The sequence below is a fragment of the Canis lupus genome, chromosome 36 (assembly GCF_011100685.1).
Source record: "Canis lupus familiaris isolate Mischka breed German Shepherd chromosome 36, alternate assembly UU_Cfam_GSD_1.0, whole genome shotgun sequence".
Classification (NCBI taxonomy): domain Eukaryota; kingdom Metazoa; phylum Chordata; class Mammalia; order Carnivora; family Canidae; genus Canis; species Canis lupus.
The window spans coordinates 25,014,975-25,040,499 of NC_049257.1; the positions used below are offsets into that span (position 1 = coordinate 25,014,975).

General features: G+C 40.6%; 1 protein-coding gene across 3 annotated transcripts in view; it reads left to right on the forward strand.

Moving 5' to 3' along the window:
* ITGA4 (integrin subunit alpha 4) overlaps positions 1-25,525 on the forward strand; it is an 80,017-nt gene that overhangs the window by 10,077 nt on the left and 44,415 nt on the right. For 2 of the 3 annotated variants that reach the window (XM_038585021.1, XM_038585020.1), the window contains exons 3-12: positions 7,430-7,536; positions 7,633-7,762; positions 9,478-9,545; positions 10,830-10,959; positions 12,659-12,744; positions 13,407-13,469; positions 13,562-13,699; positions 16,963-17,074; positions 23,924-24,018; positions 25,230-25,320. In XM_038585021.1, coding sequence (XP_038440949.1) covers positions 7,430-7,536; positions 7,633-7,762; positions 9,478-9,545; positions 10,830-10,959; positions 12,659-12,744; positions 13,407-13,469; positions 13,562-13,699; positions 16,963-17,074; positions 23,924-24,018; positions 25,230-25,320 — 1,020 coding nt within the window. Of the gene's footprint in view, positions 1-7,429; positions 7,537-7,632; positions 7,763-9,477; positions 9,546-10,829; positions 10,960-12,658; positions 12,745-13,406; positions 13,470-13,561; positions 13,700-16,962; positions 17,075-23,791; positions 23,833-23,923; positions 24,019-25,229; positions 25,321-25,525 lie in introns of those variants that run through there. The other variant, XM_038585022.1, reaches the window with a different exon arrangement.

Consider the following 25,525-nt stretch of genomic DNA (forward strand, 5'->3'; position numbering starts at 1 on the left):
AATCCTTCCTTCCCCACTCTTTAGAGCTGTAACTTGGGGCAAGATGCTTACCCTCCCTTGTTTCAGCTTCTCCATCTGTAAAATTTCGGATTATAATAATAATATCTGCCCAGAGGGATGTCATGAAAATTAAATGAGTGAATTTTTATGCTTACATGGTATTAAAAGTGTGCTTGGGTACATAGGAAGCCTGTAACAAATATTAGCTATTGTTGTTAAGACAACAGCCCCTCTTTAAATTATGCTCACCCAGGGTATCAGTTGTGCTGCCCTTTTCTGCTGCAGTTAGTAAAAAGACTTGTTTAGGTTTTCTGTAGGAATTTGAAGAAGTTTGGGCTTAAGGTCCCTGGAGGAGAACCTGAACCTAGAATTAAGCTCACAAGTGACCTGGTTTTCTCGAATTTTGAGGTCTAGTGATGACTCAGGATCAACCCATATTTATAAAATTGCAGCCCTAAAACTTGGCTCTGCTGCTGGGGGGTATCTATGTCTGTGTTGAACTCTCCCCGAGTACAATAAGGTAAAATAAAGAAAATACCATTTTAAAGTAAAAAAGGGGGGTGTTAAATAAAATGAAACAGAGGACTGAAATAGCTGATTTTCTTCAGACCTATCGTTCTACGGGCTCTTTCTCACCCAAATTGAGCTTGATTGTTAGCCATTATCAGAACTGGACTAGGAAGCCTGAGAATGTGACGTGTAACTGCATGTTTATACAGAAAGAAAATACTTTGAGACCGATTTCTAATTTTGATGTTTATTTTGACATTTGACTCCTTTTTTTTTTTTTTTTTGCTTATTTTGATATCTTGACTCCAGACAAGCTGGAGGAAATAGTCTCGGAAGTTCAGGACTCCCACATCCCGTGTCATCTCTAAATGGGACGTTTTGCTTGTCAGGACCTAAAATTCTTGCCATTGCTGTAGAAGTCCCAGGCAGCACTGTTCTCTTTTAGAAGCATCGCCACCGTGTTTCATTAGGTACGTGGGGAAGTACGTAGTTGACTACAGTGAATGCAGAGGATCCGATGGGTATTAGGGGCTGGCAGGAAAAGCTGCCAGAAGGGGCCACCTGGCCGCCGGATCCCGAGGCCGCGGGTCAAATCCCGCAGTGGCCTGAGCCCCTCTGCTGGCGCGGCGCCCCTGGCCGGGGCAGGGATGCAGGGGGAGCAGTGCCCTCCCCGTTTAATGAGCACCTACTAGGTGCCAGGCAGTCCTGGATGCGCAAGGGCAGGTTTCCTACGATCCTCACAACCCTGCAGTGGTGGATCCAGTAGTCTTCCTATCTGAGTCCAAGGTTCCCATTTGATCCCATAGGACTGATTTTCTGACATTCTCACGTCGGGCAGAGGAAGGAATCGACACGATTATTTTTGCTCACCGTTGTCGCTTCTACAAATAAAGATATCCCGCATAAATGGCTCTTTATAGGACACAGGCTAGGACAGGGTTCATCCAGCTCTCAAGATTATTTAGGAAAAATTGAAATATATAGGACTCATCTTTCGATGGAAAAGAACTTCAGCTTATAAAAAAAAAGGTAACTGGTGGAGGAAGGGCTCTCTCACTGGTTTTCAGAAACTTAAAATTTTGTCATGTTTTTGAAAGATCAGGTGAGTGAATGTGTTGTTCCTGTTACTAGAAAGTTAGGCTCAGGGCCCCAGCTGGGTGTCTGACCCGACAGGGAAGCCGCAGCCCCGGGACGTGGGCGGAGAGACCAAACATGTCATTGCGCCCCGAAGTCCCAAGCTCCCCTGTCCACAAAGGGTCTCATTCAAGCTGTCAGCTAGTTTTGTGTCTGGTCTTTCCCCCTGGGCCTTCCTCAGTGGACATGCGAAAATAGGGGATCCCTGGGGGGCTCAGGGGCTGAGCGGCTGCCTTCAGCTCAGGTCATGACCCCAGAGTCCAGGGATCGAGTCCCGCATCGGGCTCTTGCATGGGGCCTGCTTCTCCCTCTGCCTGCGGCTCTGCCTCTCTCTCTCTCTCTCTCGAATAAATAAATACAATCTTTAAAAAAAGAAAGAAGTGCCAAAATACTGAGAACCGATCTAAGTTGAGGAACAGGGCAGGGCAAGGTAGGAACAAAGCAAAGGGCATTTCTCTCCAGCTCCAGAACAGTCTGCGGGCGGATTGGTGACGATTGACACATTTTAAGGTGAAACAAAAGATTTAGAAAGTGAAATCGGCGTCAGTGAACAACTCGTGCCCCTGAAGTCGTCGTAGGGTTGTGTTGTACATGCGAGACAGCAGCGGGAAGGAACAGAGATCTTCGATTCTCTCAAGCTTCTGATTTGTTCGCTTTTTTTTTTTTTTTTTCCTTTTTTCCCCACGGATCAGCCCCCTGGATTCAAGGAAGACACTTTGCTTCCTTAAGATTCAATTTTCTCCTCTGTAAAATGGGATTGATAACAGGCCCCTGCTGCGGCTGCTGCGAAAATGAAAAGAGTTAAACGTGAATGATGAGGCCTGGCAGGGATGCGCCGCAGATACTTTACGGAGGAGGATATGTGACGTGCCATATGTGCAGCTTAATCGTGCTTAGCTTAATCCTTAAAATAATAATAATGTCAACCTCGATGAAACGTTTGCCTGCTTCCTCTGCTAGGCCCTGCCCCCATGGATCACATCCAGCCCTCCGCGTCCTCCAGGACCCCCCCCCCACCAGGCACCTCCTGGGGGCCCAGCCCATCCTCTGTCTTACATCCTCCCACTCCGATGAGATCTTCCAACCTGCAAATGTTGTTTCCCTTCAGACCATCTGTTACCCTCTAGAAACTGAAGGGAGTAATATTTTGGAGGAGTAGAGACAGACAGTGGTGAAGGAGGGAGACCTCTCCAGAAGCTTTCATCCCTGAGGGTTTGGTGAGGCGTGTCCTCCCAGGGATGTTGGTGGTAGTAAGTGTGTCTCAGAATCCCCTCCCTCCGCGCACAGGTGTTTCGTCTCTGCCTGTTGCAGGTAAGGTCCGGCCAGTGCTTGGGACAGCTGCGGCCCAACGGGACGGTCCCGCTGCCCTCGCGGCTGGAACATTCCAGAGCAGACATCTAGTCTTCCGTAGTCCCTGTCGTATTTTGGCCTTCGGAGTGATCACACTAAAACTGGTGATGTAACAGCAAAATGAGGGATGGAGAAGACCGAACCTAATGACCTTTGTGCCGACGGCCCTTCTATTCATCTGACAAAGCTAACCCCTCGTGCCCGTTTACACACGTGTATTCACTGATACAAGGTCCATAGATGGAAATTTTTTTTAAAAAAAGCAAAGCAAAATAAAAAGCATACATTTTGTACATTCCTTCCCAAATGGGGGGGGGAAGGAAAATGAAAAATGGGCCTTACTTTGAAAGAATATGGTCTTATGTGGCTCCGTATTTTTACTCTCTACTATCAACTGTGCTCCGAGTAGTCGTTCTGGTTGTACAAACAGCTCGGGAAAGGATCACACATTAATTTCTGCTGCCCTCTTTTATGTAAAACCACGTAAAGTACTTTTTTCAATTATGACGCTGATTTGATTTACTGAGAGTTTAGATTGGAAATGTATGAGCCGAATTGAAAACCAGATTGTAAATCATTCCGGCATGACACTGGGGTAAAATACAAAGATAATCCGAGTTTATTTATGATGTCCTGTCAGGGAAATTCATGAGAATTAACTTTCTCCTGACAGTTCTAATAATAGTCATTTCTGACCACGTTAGAAATACTCTATTTCCACACGAAGAAAGTCTGCTTAACATCTGTTACCCTATTTCAGTATCTAGCGGGAACCAAGGGGGACAAAAAGGTATCACAGTGTATTTTGAAGATGGAGTATTTGCAAATACGGTGCAACACGGGAGAAGGCCATTTACCCTGTAGAGCGACAAGCTCAGTGGCACACGACACCCGCCTGGGGGAAGCTTTTCAAAAAAGTCTCATCTTTGGGTCTGACTCCAGGCAGGTCAAATCTGGGCCTCCTGAAGTGGGGACCAGGTGTCTGGGCTGGTTTCAGACTCCCCGCCCCCCCCACCCCAGGTGATCCCAATGTCCGGTCCCGGCTGAGAACCGCGTTCTAGAAGCGTGACCTCGGGCAAAAGCAAGGTGAAGGGAAAGCTCTGCAGACAGCCCTGAGTACAGGCCGCTGCTGCTGAGGCCAAGGCTGACCTCTGACCTCTCCGCACAAATTCTGCAAGGGCCTCAGGAGGCAGAGGGCAAAACATTTCTCGAAATTAAGACCCAGAACAGCAGTGCTGACTTCCAGGCTCTTCTGGGACCTTCTCCCGTGTTGAATTCACCACTGAAAGTACCAAATACCCGGGTCTTTCTGTCCCCGTCGGGTGTGGCCTCTATGGCAAGAGCAGCGGCAGGAAGTGGGAAGGAGAAACCCGTGTAAAGGTGTGTGTGTGTGTGTGTGTGTGTGTGTGTGTGTGCACTTCCTAGAATTAGTGTTTGGTTCTCGTGTGGAAGAGTGATGATTGCTTCACGACGTTGTTTTGGTGAATTTTCGTGTTGCCTGTGCTTCTTGAGACACAAAACATGAAGAGAAGAGACTTTAGTCCAACCACGATGGAAGTTTTGAACTGTTTTTTTTTTTTTATTTTTTTTTTATTTTAACTGGCTGACCTCCCCTTTCAGCACACTTGTCTGGGCTGTGTGCTGAGGGTGGGATAACGATGAGCAAGATGGGGGTACTGGCAGGGGACAGTTAGGTCCTTAGCGACGGGCCCTTGGAATGAGGATGGTTGGGAATGAATGAAGGTAGTTGTGTTAGGCTCCCCCCAGGGAAACAGAACCAGTAGGGTGGGTGGGTGAGTGCTGGGTAGATGGAGAGACAGAAAAGGAGATTTACTATAGGAATTGGTTCCTTCCCTTGGAAGGCGGAGTCCCATGATCTGCAAGCTGAAGAGCCAGGGAAGCGGCCATTCAGGTCCAAGGCCTGAGCAGCAGCTGGGAGTGGGGGGGCGGGGAGGGTGATTGGTTTAAGCCCCTGAGATCTGAGGGACTTGCAGACACAGACACGGAAAGGAAAATATTTGAGGGAAGTGACCTTGAGGAAGCAGGAACGGGAGTTTTACGGCTCTGGTGGATGAGGCTGTGAGCGCTGAAGGCTCTGGGATGTCACCAGGGAGCTGAGGTAGCGCAAAATCCCCCTTGGCCCCAGAAAACCACCTAACACCCCAGTTGCCCTGGTTTTCATTTTAAAATGTACAAACGAAAGAGCTCAGTTAAGAAACAGGCCATAACAATCCCCATGAAAACTCTGTGGCCATTTTCCTCAAACGGCTTAGGTGGTATTTTGCGGCTCTGTGTTTATTTGATCTTGGGGCTGGCATCTCTGGAACAGTGGATTTGTTTCTAAATATTGGGTATAATCGATCATGTAATAGTGATGAAAGCGTCCATTGAATATGCCACATTTGAATCACAAGGTGTTGTGACCCCCTTTCTCTCTCATCCTTAGTCATCTTCTTGCTCAGTTGCCTTAGTTAACTGAGTGACGACAGTTCTAGAGAGGCTTTGGTATTTTCCAAGAAGATGTGTTGTTAGAGTGTCTATTGTGGTAAATAATGGGAATCTCACCTTCGGGTGGGCAGTCCACCATTTATCCATCTTGACAGCAGTAAAAATAAAAGAATAACTGGCAGTTTTGGTGAAAAGTCCAAGGAAAATCGCATCAAGGTGAAAGTTAAAATTTTGAGTTCGTCACTCTTTCACTTTCCTTCAATTATGTTAGCGTCCCGTAACCACAGTGGCAACTGTGTCGACCTCACCCCCCCAGCACCCCCAGGCGTCCTCCTCCCTTGCCTTTTTTCCTTTTCTTTGTTAATTTTGACAAAGAAGCCTCAGGTTTCTACCTGGACCATCTTATCAAGGTTTGGGCTGCAGCAAAGTCCCTTTTCATCCTAGGTTGACGTTGCTCATCAACCCCAGGGTTCTTTTTTTTCAGGCCTCTACTAACTTGTTTTTAATTCAGGGCTCTGGGCAGCCACTACCCATGGGTGGAAGTTGTCCTTCTTCTGTAAATCTGGCCAGAAAAACTTTATCCAGTTTCTGTTGTAACCGTGTCCCCGGCCATGAGAATAGCCTGGTGTGGTCTGGGCCTCACCGGTACCTACTGAGTCAGAATCTCCATAGAGGCCACTAGAAGCTTCATTCAGTTCCACTGTGTTGAAGGGTTGGGCTGTTTGTCCTTAACACCTTGGGGAACAGATGTACTCACAAACATCTTTCTGTCCTCCTTAAAACAAAATTTCTCCTGCCCCGGGACATTTACTGCAAATAAATTTACTTTCGAAATGTTAGCCTTATTTAGGGAGGCATAAATTAGGAGTTTGCCCAAGAAGCTTTCTCTCGAGGTCAGGGTTCTGGGAGACAGGGTGCCTCATGATATAGGGAATGGTCACTACAAATGTGTGATAATGTGGTACCAGCGACTGGTGTTCGAAATTAAGAAACCCAAGTCCCACAGCCTTATCCAGGCTGATGCAAATGTAATCACCTTTGGAATTAAGCTCAGGTGGGATAGAACTGTCGCAGGGCAACTGAAGACGGTGGGCATAAGGTCAGCAAAAGGATTCTTAAGATACTACACCTCCCTCTCCCCTGAATCACGTTAGCGGGACCCCAGCTAGAAAGCAAAGAAGTCGTGGTAACAAAAGAAAAATATTGTTATTGGGAGGATTACTTTTTCTCCACCAGTTTAGAGGTGCTCTATTGTCCAGCAGTAGTGCTCAGGTTTGGCTTTCTTGGCTCTTCATGCGTTTGCCAAAGTGCCTTTGGATGTGTTTTACTTACTACTGAAATAATAGGGTTTTTTGGTCTTTCTTATTTGTGGAAAACAGTCGGCGCAGACTAAATGTAAGTTTGTCTGAAGCACTGGGCATTATTTCCTGTGCTACGTAGACACTGTGACCTTCGTGTGCTCAACCATCACCTTCCAGCTTCTATAAACTGTGACTTAACCCTGAGGACTATGTTTCTGTCCCCCCACCCCCCAAAGTCTCCATGCAAGAAAAGTCTTAAGTGCTTGGTGACCTTGCCTGTAATGCTAGGCAGATGAGCAGAGCAAAGGTGCAAAGTCTTTGCCACAAATGACAGCCTGCAGTGGCATCTGCACAGCCCATGTTGGTCTAAACGGGTCTCCTGCCACCCCCCTCCCCCAAGCCCCCAACCCAGTCATGTCGTTTCCCATCGCCCATGATGTTACCAGCTGGAGGTCATTTCTACAAACACAAACCACCTGGTGGGAGAATAGTGCTCTTGCACAGAGCAATTCACCGTTACCCCCACCCTGTGCACCAAGGATAAGGTGGGGACAGGGGGAAGCATGGGGGTCAAGGGCATTTTGTACATGGCCGAAGGAGGGGATAAGCAGATTTATTTTCTCTGCTGTCCTAGCATAACATGGTTTCAAGATAACTGATGATAAAATTATTTTCCAATGCTATAGGTAGCCCCAATGGAGAACCCTGTGGAAAGACTTGCCTGGAAGAAAGAGACAACCAGTGGTTGGGGGTCACACTTTCCAGACAGCCAGGAGAAAACGGATCCATCGTGGTAGGTTATTGGCATGAGTCCACTGATAACATCGTGGAATCAGATATTCTGGGTGTGATGTTCACATTATTTGATCTACTTCTATGTTTTATTTAGACTTGTGGGCATAGATGGAAAAATATATTTTATATAAAGAATGAAAATAAGCTCCCCATGGGGGTTTGCTATGGAATGCCCTCTGATTTACGAACAGAACTGAGTAAAAGAATAGCTCCGTGTTATCAAGGTAAGGAATCATTTTGATATTAATTGGATCAAGAGAGACAAGTAGATGCCTTTAATTTATTTTTTGATTTTCAATTTTGCATGTACAGAGGGAGGCCGGGAGATCTTTAAAATAGCTGTATTCTTTTTAACTGCTCAAAGTATTGTTTCCTTTTTTTTTTTTTTTTTTACTCAATTGCAGTAGTATTTGCAAAAAAAAATGTGCTTTGTGTTTTTAGGAATAGAAATTTGTACAGTTACATCTGAATAATTCTAGAATATAATTGATAATTATTCACTTTTTAAAATTATCCACTTTTGCAATATATTTTTAATTCTATATAAATGAATCTAATGCCTAGGATATACTGTACACTTAAAATCATGAAATTATGATTGAGCATTTGAAATTGAAAAGTCTGACAAGAAAGATGAAAACCATTTAGATCTTCTGCTTTATCTTTAGCTTTGAAGAATATTCATAAAGAGCCAAATATAAATGTAAGCAAATCTTTCCCACTTCATCTTTTTTTTTTTTTTTTAATTCACTGCATTCCTTTACAATGCTGGTATCTTAGGTTTGAAAAGCTTTCCCATGAAAATTCTAGGCTATTAGATAGTCAGTAGTATCTGCAGAGCTAGTACATGAACAACTTAAGTGAACAAAATTAGGGGTGATTGTCAATAGAGCATTAAAAAATCCATAGCAGAACTACAATTCTAAAAATGTCTTTGGAAGACTCGGAATTAAATATACGTGTATTCTGTTTTCCACTTTTTCCTCACCAAAATGATTACTACAATGTCCAAAGAACATTTCTATTACTTGACAAAATTTTGGCCATGTATGCAAATTCAGTTATTCAATTAATATTGGGATTCTCTGTGTTATGTGATATCTTGGAACATGAATGAAGAAGATAAAGGTAATTTTAAATTCTTAATTGAAATACAATGCAGTGTAGTATCCTGTATGTTTATCATTCTCTTTTTCTTAATGCTTTATAGTTTACACTTTAAAACATTTTCACAGAAGTTATATTGTCGGTGGTCAGATATACTCAGCCACATTCTCCAAAAAATTCAAAATGGCAACTTATATCACCTAATACTATAAAAAAAAAAAAAAAAGAAGATATGTAGATATGTCATGGCCAGGACTAGTAATTACAAATGACTTAATTTATTTAACTTTTCTGGTTAGCAAAGCCAAAACAAAGATGGGGGTCCTGATTCTCATTTTTTATGGAGGTTTCCTTAGGTCAGTCCTTCAGGTGAAGCAAAGCTTCATCGTCCTAATAAGTTCCAAAGGCCTCCCATTCCGGGGGCTTTGTAGTAGGAGACCCTCCATCTCCATGCAGATCTTGACTCCCTGTTACTTTCCCAGGCACAACTTAGGACACCAATTTTAAATGCAAACTGAGACTGGGAGCCGTAAGCCCTGCATCTGCCTTAGATACCCACTTTACAGTTATTTTGGGTGTATGCTGCATGCTCCTCCCATGAAAAAGAGGCAGAGGACAATATTTGTATTATTTTGGAGGAATATTTTTGAGGATTAATATGAAAGAGATTGGTGATACTACATTTTATCAAAGTGACTATTTTAAGGTCTACATTTTATACTATCTCATTTTTAAAAGCTATGTTTGTAAGGATTTAAAAGACTAACAAAATAATGCAAATTTTGCCTATTTTTCAATGAAATCTGGAATTGTTTTCCTACTTCATGTTTAGATTACGTGAGAAAATTTGGAGAAAATTTTGCATCCTGTCAAGCCGGAATATCTAGTTTTTACACCGAGGTAATAGTCCAAAACATAGCTGCTTTAAATGTTTACACATATGATTTTAGTACTTAAGATTTAGACTGTGGTATTATGCTTTACAGTAAAAAATTCTGTAATCTCTGAGTAATGTCTCTTAAATTTGAGCGTATTATGACTTAATTTTTACTACTCAATATTCCGCATATATTTTGATAAAAGGTTAATGTTTAAGAGGGCTGTGCCACGTAAGGCCAACTAAAATTCTACACCAAAGCTTATCACTTGCATCAAGAATTTAATGGGAATCAAAAGTAGCTGTTGTTATTTGCTGTAACTTAGATGTTTACGATATCTATCCAAATATGTTACTTTTAATTACTTGTTGAGGGAGAAAAGAAGCCTATAAATCCACATCTTTAAATTATGAGAATTGAGAGATTTAAAAAGTTAATATGCTCTTAAATTAGACATCTCCCCAAAACTCTGTTTTTCTCTGACTCTCAAGGATATACAGTCTAAGGTCATAGGTGTACCTCCTAGTTTCCCTCCAAAACCCATTAGGAATTTATTAATGTTTTCTGAATCTATGCAGTTGGGCTTTATCCAGCCTTGGGTTGACAATTTCCATAAATATTACCTGCTGCGTTAAAAAAAAAAAAAAAAACACCTTTTATATTTCAATTGACCTTTTTTAAGAGTTTAGGAAATTTAGAAATATGTTCTAGGTTTGATTGCTAAAAGTTTTCATATTTCCCTAGACAGATATCTCTGTTCATTCTAATTTTCCCTTTGTTTCCCTTTCCTGAATATTTGTCACCAAATATGCCCCAAATACCACTGGATTTATTTTTTACTAAGCTAACATTGTTAAGAAAACTAGTGAGTTAATTTATTTCTGTTTGCAAAAGAGATAAAGTCCACTTTTTACTCTTTGGCAACCTGTGATTATCCCCTTAATAAGCCCTAATGAATTACCCAGAAACAACTTACTTTAACAGAAACCACGGTGCCTATCTCCTAGCAGCCTAGCCTCGTATTCTGTGATCCTTGCTTCAATTTTAAAGTCCACTGCTAGGTGTGAAGGGAGAGTTTCTTTTCTGAAATTGTGCATACGGGTAAAAATTCATAAGCTAGCTTCTTTGGCTTTTTTCTCCTGTTACGTTTTTAAATTCATAAAATGTTCAGATTTTAGAAATGTATTATAAAAAATGTATTCTCATCACTATTAAAATGTATGTCTGGAGGAGGTTTTGGGTGGATTAAGCTTTGAAAGGATGATAAATTGTTGTTTTGTTTTGTTTTGTTTTGTTTTCCTTACAGGATTTAATTGTGATGGGAGCCCCTGGATCATCTTATTGGACTGGATCTCTTTTTGTCTACAATATAACTACGAATAAATACAAGGCTTTTTTAGACAGACAAAATCAAGTCAAATTTGGGAGTTATTTAGGTACGGTATACCTTGAGAAACTCCAGTCCTCTCCATCTTAGATACAGTTTCCCTTATTTATGATTACTAGTCTCTCCAAAAGATCCAAACGGCCAGTAGCTTTTGAAGGGTTCAGAAACTCACTTTATTTTATTATTATTATATTTTTTAGAAACTCACTTTAAAAATATGATCTATGAAGCTTTAACTGAACATTTTACGTGTGTAATCACAACCGTCAATATGTAGTTGTCAGAGCTCCTGCTTTAGCTTACTCTTAGAAGCTTGTATCTTTCTGTAGTTAACCTGTTATTGTGAAGGTTGCATCTGTTATGTGCTTACCACATCCAAGGAACATTTGAAAGCCCTCTACTGGAGTTCATGTCATCGTGTCTGAGTGAGTGGGTGTAGTTTCTTAAAAGGCCAAATGAAAGCCAGTGGGGCTGTCGATGGCATTCCAGACAATGGGCAACATTATGAAGCCTAGGGATCTAAAAACAGCCCGTTGACCTTTGCCTCCTAAGTTCTTAGAATATTTCCCAGAGTTTATTCTTATCTTTCTCTTTCCCCTTCTCTTCCTCCTCCCTCTCCATTTCCCCCTCCTCCTGTGCAATAGGACCCTTTATAGTCTGTATCTTTACAAAAATGCAAGATTTTCTTGGCATTAATTCCCCTGCTATAGTTAAAGGGATGCTTTTCCTATAGTTTCTTAGAAAAACACAGCTTTGTTTAAACCGTGTGCTTCAAACGTCAGCAGCCTATAACCCAGAAATAATTACAATAAGAAAAAGTATTATTTTTTCCCCATTCATACTGTAAGAATTCATTTTTAAACGGAGGGAGTTCGTTTATAATTCAGCATAATTCAGCATTTACTTATTTATGGTTGGAGAATTACTTGAAGTGTTACAGGAGATGTAACTTAGGGGGTACCTGGGTGGCTCAAACTGGTTAAGTATCCAACTCTTGGTTTTGGCTCAGGTCATGATCTCAAGGGTCCTGGGATCAAGCCCCACACTGGGCTCCATGCTCAGCAGGGAGTCTGCAAGAGCATTGCTCTCCGTCTCTGCCCCCTGTCTCCTGTGCATGTTCTCTCTCTCAAATCTTAAAAATGTAACTTAGTATTATGCCTTTTGTCATGTAATAAAATATTTTACCTTTTGTGTCATCATAGCGTTCTATCACAATAGGAAGATTTCATGGTGAAAAAGCTGAAGTTTAGAAAATTCTTTTACTTGAAAATGTTCTATTTTAGATACCTAAAATGTTTTGGTTGTAATCCTAGAAGCTAGCATGTCCTGGTAGTTCCTAGAGACTAACCAAATGTAAAAGTGCTATCTTTGGTTTCTAGGATTTAGAAATGTCAGCCATGTGCCTAGTTTCTTTCTTTTTTTTTTTTTAATTTTTTATTGGTGTTCAATTTACTAACATACAGAATAACCCCCAGTGCCCATCACCCATTCACTCCCACCCCCCGCCCTCCTCCCCTTCTACCACCCCTAGTTCGTTTCCCAGAGTTAGCAGTCTTTACATAGTTTCATAACACGTACTCGTAGTTAAAGCGTATAATAAGTGACCAATTTTGAATATTGCCATGCTAAATATTCTTAAAACTGTTTAGTGTCATCCTTTGGAATTCAGTCTCATTTAATTCTAGGACTGGATTTATGGTGATATATTTTACCCATTGCAAATGATGCTTCTCCTACTTTGTTTGAAGGGTACTCAGTTGGAGCTGGTCATTTTCGGAGTCCACATACTACTGAAGTAGTTGGAGGAGCCCCTCAACATGAACAGATTGGTAAAGTAAGAAATACATTTTTACATTTTATTTCTTCACCAAGTTTCAAAAAGATTGCGTGAGAGAATGAGATACTAAAGGAGGAATTGCAAAAAATTGTAAGAAATGATGGCTAGAAATGATGAGCGGTGCACTGCATTTTGTGGTGAAAGTTACATGGCTTTTAGATAAAATTTATTAGAAAAGCTTTAAGGAAAAATTCTGTAAGTCAAATGAGGCTTTTCTTTCTTTGAGTAAGTTGTTTTTGAAATAAAATTGTCTCAAGATGTCCGGGGAATGTATTTACTGGTTAACAAGTTTACAGATGATGCGCTGTTGAGACAGCTGCGTGTTTTGGGGTAAAACCAGAACGAATAAGATGTTTCTGGTTTTTGTTACATTGCTGTGTGGACATTACTATACTTTCCTGAGGCTGTCTTTGAAAAGTGAGACAAATGATGCTTTCTGTGCCTTACGGGATCCATACCAGCGTTTCTGAGGAGACAGTTTGGCAAGGAAGTCATGTTATTGTGAATGTGGTTCCCCTAAACCTTTTGAGTTACTCTGAACAGGATTTTCAAAAATCCGTTTGAGCAGTTACAAGTCACAAAAATTGATGTTTTGATCCCCTGAAGATTTTTTCATGTGATAGCAGCCTGAGTTTGTCTACTTCCTTTCCTAATTGCAGGCATACATATTCAGCATCGAGGCAAAAGAACTAAGTATCTTACATGAAATGAAAGGAAAGAAGGTAATGTCTCCACCTGTGGTCTCACTGAGGGTTTTCGTGAATAACCCTGCTTTTTTTCCTTGATGACTGGTTCTGGTTTTGTTTTGGGGCAGCTTGGCTCTTACTTTGGAGCTTCTGTTTGTGCTGTGGACCTCAATGCAGATGGCTTCTCAGACCTACTTGTGGGAGCTCCCATGCAGAGCACCATCAGGGAGGAAGGCAGAGTGTTCGTGTACATCAACTCTGGCTCGGTAAGTCTAATCGCTGACCACCTGGAGGCTGTTTATGGGACTGTGATAGAAACTGAAGCTGTTCTTATTCCAGAGTTCTGAGACCATCGATTCTTTGGCCTATTATACTGATGAAAGTAAAAAACTCTGGTATTGAACTACTGCTCTAAAAATGGAACATGCTGATGGATGGGAAGCGGTCCCATATTGATATTCCAGAAGTAGGAGATCAATTGTTCTGGTTTCTTGTCTGCTCCCATCTTGTTCTTCAGGCAGTTGAAATTGTTATTAGGATGCAAATCTAATTTGAAAAAATGATTTTTCTATACCCCTCAAAATGTGGTTTTATTATTGGTTCTGTTGTGAATGTCTTTAATTACAAATATTACCAGATGTAGAAGATAAAGCATGAAATGTTTTTTAATGTATTGATTTGAAAACAGGAAACAAGATGTGTTTTGACAAAATGTTTATTGGCACAATTTTTGTAGATGGTGTTCCCGATAAGAGTATAAAATGGGCATAGTTTATTCCAAAGTGGACATAGTAGTTGTAGAAATAGGTAATTATTGGTCTGGTTGAGTTTCACATTATGGGGGATATTGTAAAGTAGAGACTGACCACTTCACAATTCAGTTTAAAGAGTTCTGCTGGCCTTATCTTGCCAGTCTATCTTCTTGGCATTAAATCAAAACAATTGATAGGGCCTTAATGGGGTCTTCCTGGTCTGTTCCTTTGATTTAAGAGCAAGAAGAGATTTGTGAGAAAATTGGGTCATCTCTTAAGGTACAGCATTTTTAGTCAGGATTCAACAATGTATAATCTGTTTCAAGAAGGTATTTGTAATCTTAATGGTATTAGAGCATTTAATAAGTTCCTATATTAAGCATTGGCCTCAACACTGTATGATTCAAAAGAGAAAATACTATCTTATGAAGCTAAGGGATTTTTGAAGTCCCAAATATAGAGCAACAAAGTCACTTATAAACTGGGATTTCCATAGACTGTGTTTAAACTTTAATAATAAAGGCGTATCCTCTACAAAGTGATCATTCATATCTCCTTAATAGCGATATCAGGCATTACTTTTTTTCATAGGTATTTCACATTTCCCTATCCATAAATGGCCTTCTTGTACTAGCTACATCCTCATTCTGCCTACTTTTTCTTCTCTTTATAACTAAACTTTATGGAAACACTTTAAAAAGTATCATATACACCTAAAGTAGGGCAATATGTAATCTTTTTTTTCCCTCATTGATATCCTAAGCAATCCTAATAGGAAAGGTAAAAGAACATTCCTTTCACTGAAGGGGCAAGGAAGGAGTCCCACCCATTGGGCTACCATCTTGTGCTTCCCTCATGTCTCCCCTGAAGCACCACTGCTGAACATGGGATAATTTCATATTTGATTTCAGCTTTTAACACCTCTGACATAGGAAGTTAGAAGGGAACAAAGAAAGAATCACCTGTTTAACTCTCTAAAATGGCACTACTATGTCGCATTATATTTATAAATTGATTCATTCAGTTCAGTGTTGTCTCTTCTACTGGAGTATAGATACCGTGTAGAGAGGAATCTTCAGTCTTGTTTACTGCTGTCTCTTTAAGGTCTGAAAACGTACTGGAGAAATAGGTGCTTGGTAATTGTTTTTGAATGAACTCAAGAAAGGATGGTACTTGAATGGATCTTGTACTAAAATAACTCTCAGAAGTCCCCAAAGAACTCTTGGTCACCATTTTCTGACTGGAGAATACTTGAAGAGTGATCACCTCTTCTTGAAACTCTCTCCTTGGAACTCCAGTGCCATTCCGTTGCTTTAGGTCTGCACCTTCTCATCTTTCCTGGAGCCCTTTCTCCTTATGTTAGACATTTCCTTTGGAGCCAGGTTCTTTTATCCCTTATTTCTTGATGAAAATCATTTAATGGTTATGGTGCCAATGATTCTGTCTGTAGAAATTACTCATTTTAAAAAAAAGACATTTAGTGAATATCTGAAATGGAATAAGAACTATGAAAATAGGCAAGAATTCTCTTAGACCGACCCCTAGGCCCTCAGGTCTAGAAAAGATACAACTATGAGAGTAAAGAATCGAATAAAACGTGACAAATAGCACATTAGTAATATGTACAAAGCAGAAGAAACCATTCACTTTGGTCAAGGATTCACAGAGGAAGTAGTATTTGAACAAGACAAGTTTAGGAGTTTTTTAGTTGGAAAATAACAGGTGAAGGGTGTTTCACAATCGCAAGGAGAAGAACTCATGTGTGGTTAAGGGAATGATGAATAGACTTGTTTAAGAAGAGTAAAGTTTCTATGATGAATAATGCATAGCTTTTTTTTTTTTTTCTTACTACAAAGGAGTGACATGATCAGAGTTTGGAAAGAGGTCTACTAGTTCTTATAAGGACTCACTATGGGAACATTGTTGAATGTCTTATTGTTATAACTCCTCTTCCAACCTAAGAGATAGCAGTTGACAAATTCATGTTTCATTGCTACAGTTTCATTGCTAAGGTTCTGAAGGCCAGCTTCAGCTGTGCCAACTGCTCAACTCGGAAACCTTCAGTGACTTTCCATTCCCTAGATTGAGAGTAAATTTCCCTCCGTATTCAAAATCCCACACCATAACACCTCAGTCTGACTTTTCTTTGGTCTCCTTCATTATATGTGCCATTTGTAGTAGTCAGATTCTTTGGAATTTGTTTTGCTGATAATGCTGTTTATCAAAATCATGTCCACCATGCAATCGCCACTTTGAATATAATCTCTTATGAAATCTCCCCCTGCTTTCACAATTAGATGTGCTGTCCTTGCTTCTTGACAATACAAAGCAGTTTGTACTTCCGAGTGATTCACATGTTTGTGCTAAACCTTCCCTGTAACTGGGCTTCTTCAGGTAGGGGAGCATGTCTTAGACACACACCGCCTTGTCCTCTTTTGCCTGTTCACTCTGCATAGTGCATTGCCTGGAGTAGGAACTCAATAAATATTTGCTAAATTGAATTATCAAAATGATTTATTGGATTTTCAAAGCTAGGGATCATGAGTTTGACAACTTTTATGTCCTCTGAGCTCTAATCATACTATTATATGTGTTGACATACTTGATAAATATTTATTGAATTGAACTGAGATGTGTGTACTAAAGCTCAGCCTGTAGTTTGTCCAACTTGTTGGAAGCATTAGAAAAAAATCCATATCCAATTACAACGGTAAATCATGCGTGACGGTGTCAGGGAGTGTTATGACGATGCCTTTTCTCCCCCTTTTTTTGTCTAGGGAGCAGTAATGAATGAAATGGAAACCGAGCTCATTGGAAGTGACAAATACGCTGCAAGATTTGGGGAATCTATAGTTAATCTTGGTGACATTGATAATGATGGCTTTGAAGGTAATTAAAAATATCTAATTCAGTACTTAATTTCTGTTTTGAAAAAGATACACTGAAGAGAGCATGATTAGAGTTTTAGGTCATTTGCCTTTTTATAGCAAATGGAGCCAGAATGTTGCACTAAGTTTATTTTCTTTTTATCATGTTACATCTGACTTCTCTCCCTTGTCCTTTATTGATGCTTAATTGATCAGACTCCTTAGACTATATGCTATTTGACTACACATATAGTAAAGACACGGACGAGACCCAAAAGAGGCTGGCTGCAGGGCTGGAGAGGTTCTGTAAGAAGCCCGTTGTGCTAGGCATTCATTGTTCAGCTGCTACGTTGTGGGATGATTTGGGGAATTGTGGGAGAGAGCCTACGTAGTGCCTGAGGGGGCAACTGGCAGACCCAGCAATGGTGGCTACTTAACAATTGATAGGATAGCCTCTCCATAACGGAATAGACAGCAGTGTCATTACTGTGCCTGTCGTGCAACGGCCCTGCTGTTGAAATACCTGTGTGCACCAGCCTTCCCTCTTAAAATTAATTTTTTTTTTAATCTAATGCCGAGGGGTAACTACCTCTGGTAAAATTGTGCATAGAATGATGAATGGGTTTGAGAGGAGTGTGTGTAATTTCTAGAGTTCAGCAAGTAGGTATTTGATTCTTTCAGGGCTCAGAATTGTCTTTCCTCTTGGCATGGTCCTTGGCCATGATAATATTAGGTCAAAACTTAAACTTGGATACTAGAAATAAGTGAGGGAGTAGTAGAAGTTTTCACTTGTTTGATTTCTTATGCCTAAAGGCTTCATTCTACTTTAACTGCATAAAAGGTCTTAGTCTCTGAGAAGGAAGTTAGTAGGTTATTAAATATATATTTTGAATATTTATAGAATATATATCACATTGAGTTACAAACTCTCAAATGTAAGAGTGTAGTTTGGTGTACAGATATTACTGTTTCTAGAGTTTTTCTATTTTGAAAATGAAAGAAGTGTATATATTTTTATGGTTATTATGACACAACGTTTTACATTAAAACGTCAATATGGTTTTATTATGATGTTATACTTCCCAAGAGTCAGCAATTCTGTTATTCACTGGGCACTTACTTTGTGTCAGGTGTACCAGGCCAGGTACAGAGCGTATGCCATAATACATGCAAACAAAGGAAATGATGGCACCGTGTTCTATAATTTTACAGTGAAATGGAGTATAAAACTAAGACATGCAAGAGGAAAACCTCAAGTGGTGAATTTAAAGATCCTACCTAATATATGTCGATAAAGCCATGTTTATGCGCCTTGACATTTCACGTATATTATGAGATGATGCAATTCTTTATTTTAGAAAGAAAATCATTTAGGGGCACCTGGGTGGTTCAGTTGGTGAAACTCTTGCTTTTGGATCAGGTCATGATCTCAGAGTCCTAAGATCAAGCCCTGGGTCAGGCTCCATTACTCAGCATGGAATCTGCTTGTCCCCCCGCCCTCCTTCTCAAATAAATGATCATTTAGTAAAATACTTCGTTAGGATTGCTTATATATCTTGTTTTAATTGACACATTTGAGGAAAATCAGTGTTTTGAATGTACTAAAATAATGCTTATATACATGCACATGAGAAATGATTGTGTGTCAAGGGGGGGGGCGGCGTCAAAATGTCAATGACAACTCTGAATTAATTCTTAAAATCAGAGTGGTCAAAATGTCAGTTTTTATGATCAGTCACTCCAGTAGCTGGGAGAGGCCCAGGCAGTTTCCCAGTGGTGCGTGAGAGAGTGTTCTGGGAGACTTGGGAGGAACGATGGGGGAGCCCCTGAGGGCACCAGGCAGGCTTTGTGGACTGCAGTGAGGACCTAGGCTTCGGGCAGCATTTGCATCCTGGAGTCTTCAGCTCTCTACTCCTAAAGGTAATGCCTTTGTGTCCGGAAGATGGTCGTTCAACCCATTGTTTCTAATAGTTCAGCATCTTCAACGTAATTAGCGTATTTTGTGCTGTTTATAAATTTCATTTATAATTCACTACGCTTTTACATTTAGTGGCTACATGAATACTGGTTTACTTCAGTACATGTTTGCGTATCTTTTTCTATGTCTCAGTTCTATTTTTTTTCCAAAAAAATACACATTTGCACATTTTTATAGTGCAAAATGATTTACCTCTGGGAGTTTAGTTAATATGTTCCCTCACATTGTTATAATTCTTTTTTTCTTGTGATAACTTAAGATGTACTCTTGACAGTTTTGACCTAAACAAGGCAATGTCTGTAACTGTAAATGTACAGTCATCATGCTGTACATGGCTTCTCCAGAAGGTTGTCTTGGAAATGGAAATTTGTACCCTTTGAGCTTTTCACCGAATCCTCCTATCCCTTGCCTCTGGTAGCCAACCGATCTGAACTGTTTCTCTGAATTTAGATTTTTAAAATTTCTTTTTAAGATTTCATTTATTTATTTCTCTAACAGGGAGAGAAAGCACAAGCAGGGTGTGCAGCAGAGGGAAGGGAGAAGCAGGCTCCCCACTGAGCAGAGACCCCCAACATGGGGCTCGATCCCAGGACCCTGGGATCATGACTTGAGCCGAAAACAGATGTGTAACCAACTGAGCCACCCAGATGTCCCTAGAGTTTTTTTTATATTCCACATCTAACATACAGTGTTGGTCTTTTTCTGACTTCACAGAGTAAAATGCCCTCCAAGAAAATACATGTTGCCACAAATGGCAGGATATCTTCTTTTTTATGGCTGAATAGCATTTTTATTTGGCCAGTAGTAAAGATTTTGTACACTTAGATATTAACCAAGACCCTGCTGATTTGGGAGCAGGCTCAGTACTCCACTGAAGCCCTTCCTACCATGTCTGCCTGGGTGAGAAAGCCAGGCACCTGGGTTTAATTTTTCTTTGTGTTTCCCTAGTCCTTTATCCAACTTCCATATTTAATTTTCCTGGGGGGGATGGATGAAGTTACTTTGTGTCCATGGAAGTCCTGTGTGGGATTGTATAGAAAAAGGATGAAAGGGTCACCTGGGTGGCTCAGTGGTTGAGCATCTGCCTTTGGCTTGGGTCCTGATCCCGGATTCCTGGGATCAAGTCCCACATCGGACTCCTTATTCACCAGGGAGCCTGCTTCTCCCTCTGCCTGTGTCTCTGTCTCTCTGTGTGTGTCTCTCATAATAAATAAATAAAATCTTTGAAAAAATAAAATCTCACCTGTTCTTTTTCCTTCCACCTCCTGTCATAGATGCAAGTCAGATGTAATGTCCTCTTAACTATGCATACTTTTGTGGTGCCTTCCATAGCAGACTTAAGTTATTTTTGCATTCATCATATCCTGTCCTTTTTTTTTTTAATAAAAAAAAACTGAGTTGTTTCCTGTGTACTTAGAAAAGCAAAACAAAGCCTTTCCTAAGGAGATGACCAATTTGGTAAGAGTCTAGCGTGAAAATCTCATCCAGAATATGAGGAAGTTAGAGAACGGGTACATGAATAGACCTACATGGCTGGCGGGCAGCTTTCTAGATTTCATCCATAAAATAGATTTGACAAAAAACACTGACTTAGGGGTTAGGATTTTTCACCTTGAGCCTTTTTTTTTTTTTTTTTTTTTTTTTTGTTTAAGATTTTATTTGAGAGAGCATGTGCTCTAGAGAGCCTGAGCTGGGGAGGGGCAGAGGGAGACATGGACCCCTCAATGAGCAGGGAGTCTGACGCGGGGCTTGATCCCAGGACCAGGATCATGACCTGAGCAGAAGGGAGACGCCCAACCGACTGAGCCACCCAGGTGTCCTTTCTCCTTGACACTTTTACATGACTTTAAGACTGGATGTTTGATTTTTTTTTTTTTTTTTTTGAGCAGAGCCATGACAAAGTGCTATAATTGTAAAATAGAAGCTGTATTATTATTTTATGTGCTCCTAAAATATATGTAGATATATTCTCAACTTGTTAATTGAGCAGTTCTTTGACACAGAGCACGAAAAGTTTCCAGGAGAGGAAAACACTGGATATAGCCCGTAGTGTTAGCAGTTCTGTAAAGCATGGTGATGGGTGAGCACAGCTTCTGCAGCCAGACTGCAGGCAGGGTTTAGAGCTCAGCTTCTTCACATCCTAGCTGTGACCGTGAGCAGGTGACACTATGTGCCTTAGTTTCCTCATTAAAGATAGGATCAACAAGTACTTATTTGAAGGAGTAAAGAGTTACGTGAGTTAGTATGTGTAAAGCCCCTCGCATGGTGCGTGCGTTGTAACAAACGTCATGTGCTAGCTGATGTTAAAATATTGTGATTATACCAACGATGGCTGTGATTTACAATGAAATAAAATGTTCAGATGGAAAGTAGAAAAAAAATTGTCAGTACGTCAGTGTGTGTTCAGTATGTTGTACCCCAAATTGACCTGCACAGGCATTAAAAAAAAAACAATAAGTATTTTCCTTATAATTATGATTGCTAAAATTTTAGGATATCGTATGAGGAGATCCAAATGGAATCCTAGCAAGTCGGAGTTGAGATCTGTATATAAGATAGGAGGAGACTATCCCCTCCTCATTTTCTGCTTGGAATGACATCTGGGCCTTTTTCTATTTCATTTGAAAAGGCCCCTTTGTATTATTTCAAAGAGATTTGCCCGGCATCACTACTGCTAGTACATGTTATCTCGAGAATTTCCACATATCAGCAACTTCCTAGCCCAGACTTGTTTCCTTTACATCCTGTCAATGATCAAGACACAGAATTCTAGTTATCAAGGGTGCAGCCTCAGTGGTTGAAGTATAGAGCAGCCCTGACAAATGGCATCCATGACTGGCCTTGTCTTCTGTGGCCACAGGATACTTCTCCCCCCATTCCTGCCCTTACCTCCCTCGTCCTCTTCCCTGCTCTCTCTCCCTTCCCGCTCCTTCCTCTGATGTTCCTGTGAGTGTTTAGTTCTGCCCATATATGGCTCCAGGTGTTTCAAGCCAACTGCCACTGTTTACATGGGCCATGTTGCCCCTCTGTCCCCTGCCATTACACAGGCTGTCACCTCTGTCTACACTGCACCATCCTCTTCTGGCCGTGGCCTGTATATATTGAATCTCAGCCTGGGCTTCCCCTTCTAGGTGAAGTCTTCCCTAATTTCCACCACCGGCTCATATGTGGTGTTTTTATTCTGGTTTACCTCTCTTCTTCCTACTAGAGTTCCTCTTCGTGGTACCACCCTGTATGACCAGCTCCTGGAAAATGCCCCAGAATACAGTAGATGTTCAGTAGTTGTCCACAGAATCAATGAATGGGTATGATTGTGTGAGAATTTTAAATAATGAGCACAAGTCAAAAGAGAGCAGCCTTACTATGTCTAAACAATGAACATAAGGTGTGCCTATCATTTACCTTTTGAGGACATTAGAAATTGTACAGAATTTAGGGGATTTGGCTCAGTTAGTAGGGCAGGTGACTCTTGATCTCAGGGTTGTAAGATTGAGCCCCAAATGGGACATGGAGCCTACGTAAAAAAAAAAAAAAAAAAATTTTCCAATTGCACGGCATTTGGCATAGAATTATATATCAAAGAGGTTTTTATTCTCCTTGAAATCGCAGTCAGAAATTAACCGCTGTGATTGTTTAAAAAGTTTTAGATCTGATAAACCACTGAATATTGACTATCATGAAAGCAAACTGTGTATTTAAGTTTCTACTGAAGTAATAAGAAAACATTACATGTAAATAAACCTATGAATGTACCCAAAATATAGGAGTATACCCCAAATGCTCAAGTAACCCCTTGTGACCCAACGAAGTGCTCTTGCAACCGTAGAATATTCTTTTTCGCCCGTGTGTTATATATTTATGGCCCTTGAGCCACCGTGTCTTTCATAGTTTGTTTTCTCTTGCTTACGGCAGTTGACCAACTCTTTATTTTTTTTTTTCCTCCTGGCACCATAACCTGATGTGAATCCCAAGTCCTAAAAGTGACGCAGTCCTCACTTTACAGACCAAAATCCCTTTCCGAAGCCCCCGGGGGTGGGTAGGGCCGCGTGCGTGCCTGGCTCTCCTGGGCAGAGGCTGTCGCTTTCCCTGGAGCAGGAATTTAGAACCCGTTTTTGCGAATCAAGTTAAAACCCGGAGCTCAACATGAAGTTTCTTATGCTCCTGACGTCCAGGGACGATGAGTTATGTGCTGGGGGGTGCTCGGGACCCTTGACCCAGCTGTGCCCTGGGCCGCGGCTGGGTTTGACTCGCGATCGCACGGTGTAGACGGGGCACGGGGAGGTTAAGAGATGAGTCAGGCTTCGGGCTGGGGCAGGGTCCCGAGCGCCTCCCGGACCCCTCACTCCGCTGCCCCCAGGCCCGACCCCCTGCACCGTCCTGTACGCTGTTATGGTGATGAGTGCATTTTGTGAGACAGATATAGATATATATGTATATCACCTATATATCACATATATATTCTACATTTTATATATCACATACATTGTATATATTATACATTATCACATATGTGATACATAATGTGACATATAACATATATGATACATAATATATATCACATGTGTTGTATATCACATATATATCACGTATATATTATACATTATATATCACATATACATTATATATCACATATATACCATATATCATATATCACATATTTATAATATATCACATATGACATATATATTATATATCACATATATGTTATGTATTACATATCACATATATATTATATATATATATAATTTTTTTCTTGTGTAGTGAGTGAAGCATTTGTTTCTTGGTAAGGAGCTTTTTCTTCTGTGAAGTGAACAAAGTGGCATGAAACTTAGTTTTCAGAGCTGCCTTCCTTCTACAAAGCACTGATTTTCTGCCCTTGAAATCCTGGCGTAGATGTGGCGGTTGGAGCTCCACAAGAAGACGACTTGCGCGGTGCCGTTTATATTTACAACGGCCGAGCAGACGGGATCTCCACGGCATTCTCACAGGTAGAAGCTGTTCTGTTTGCAAAAGCAGCATTGGTGATAAACGGTCCCTGAAACGTCCAGTTTGACGTCGACTTGTTTTTCTTAATTGGCTCCTTCAAGTACCTAATATATTCTTTTTCACCCTTTTCTTATAATAACAGTAGGTGGTCTTGTTTTAAAGATCATTAAGAATCTGAAATCCTTTTTTTTTCTTTTTTCTTTTTTCTTTTTTTTTTTTTTGGCCCTGTAACTGAGTTTTCGTTGACGTCCATTCTCATTTGCTCATAACCTACTAAAGATTTTCTTTGCTTTCCACAAACTTATGTTCTGAGATGGTATCTGTACTTGCTCCAAATAAGCTCATGTGGCTTTGATTAACTGTGTCTTGCCTTGTGCCTTAAGCCCCGTATTTTGGGGGGTTTGCCCGGGGAGGGGGGTGGAGAGCAAGCCCACCATCCTCTGCTCCTTTCAGCTTTTAATAAAGTTCCCTGATCTGACTCTGACTTGACTTGGGCCTTTTGACAAATCGGGGCCTTTCAGTGCCTGGAAAATACTCCACACACCTGCAGAGAAGAAAAGTCTTTCCAAAGATGACTTTTATGGAAATATTTGCTAATACTGTTATTTTTGATTGAGCAAAATAGGCGAATGGCTCTCCATATTTAACGTGAAAAATCTATACTTGTGTAGGAAAAACTCCTTTTCTTAGCATGGATGGCAGCCTGACGCATGTAAATCAGCATCTGGATGTGAAATCAGACCTGGGCAATGGGAAACACATGTCTGACTTCAGTTGTCACATGCTAGGAAGCAACGTGGCTCAGGAGGGTGCCTTTCATCCTGAGCCTGAGTAGTAGGCTCCACTAAGTGACGACATGTGGCTTGTTTTCCAAATTCCTTGTCTGGTTATTCGTGTTCACCCAGGAAATAAATCCAGAGCCTGGGGAGAGGGGAGTCAGGACAGTTTAAGATCTATGCTATATAGTTTTCTCTTCGTGATTTTTTTTTTTTTTCTAGTTACAAACTGAGGAATTTTTTTTTTTTTTTTCCTAGTCACTTGCCCAATTCAAGCTAGAAACTTTGGTATCTCTTAGATGCAAGTATCTGGCTTAAGTGCTTTTTGTTAGGAAATGTGCCAGGCTGTTGTGAGGCTCGTTATTTAACTAAACCATTGTTTCTCTGAGATATTCAGTGCTCAAAACTGCTTCCCATTCAATGTACCTATTTTTCAGAGAATTGAAGGATTTCAAATCAGCAAATCACTAAGTATGTTTGGACAGTCTATATCTGGACAAATTGATGCAGATAATAATGGATATGTAGGTGAGTATAAAGTCCTATTTCATAAATTGAAGTGAATTCTATTGTGGATGTTACCTCATTGCAAAATACATAAAACTGGTATGGAAAAGTTCTAATTTACTGATAACTTATTTCCTTCATTTTGAAGCTCTTTTGAATTCAAGGATGAGGTCAGAAATGATCAAATAATTCCTTAGCTTTACAGTGTTAGTTACTTTTTATCCTT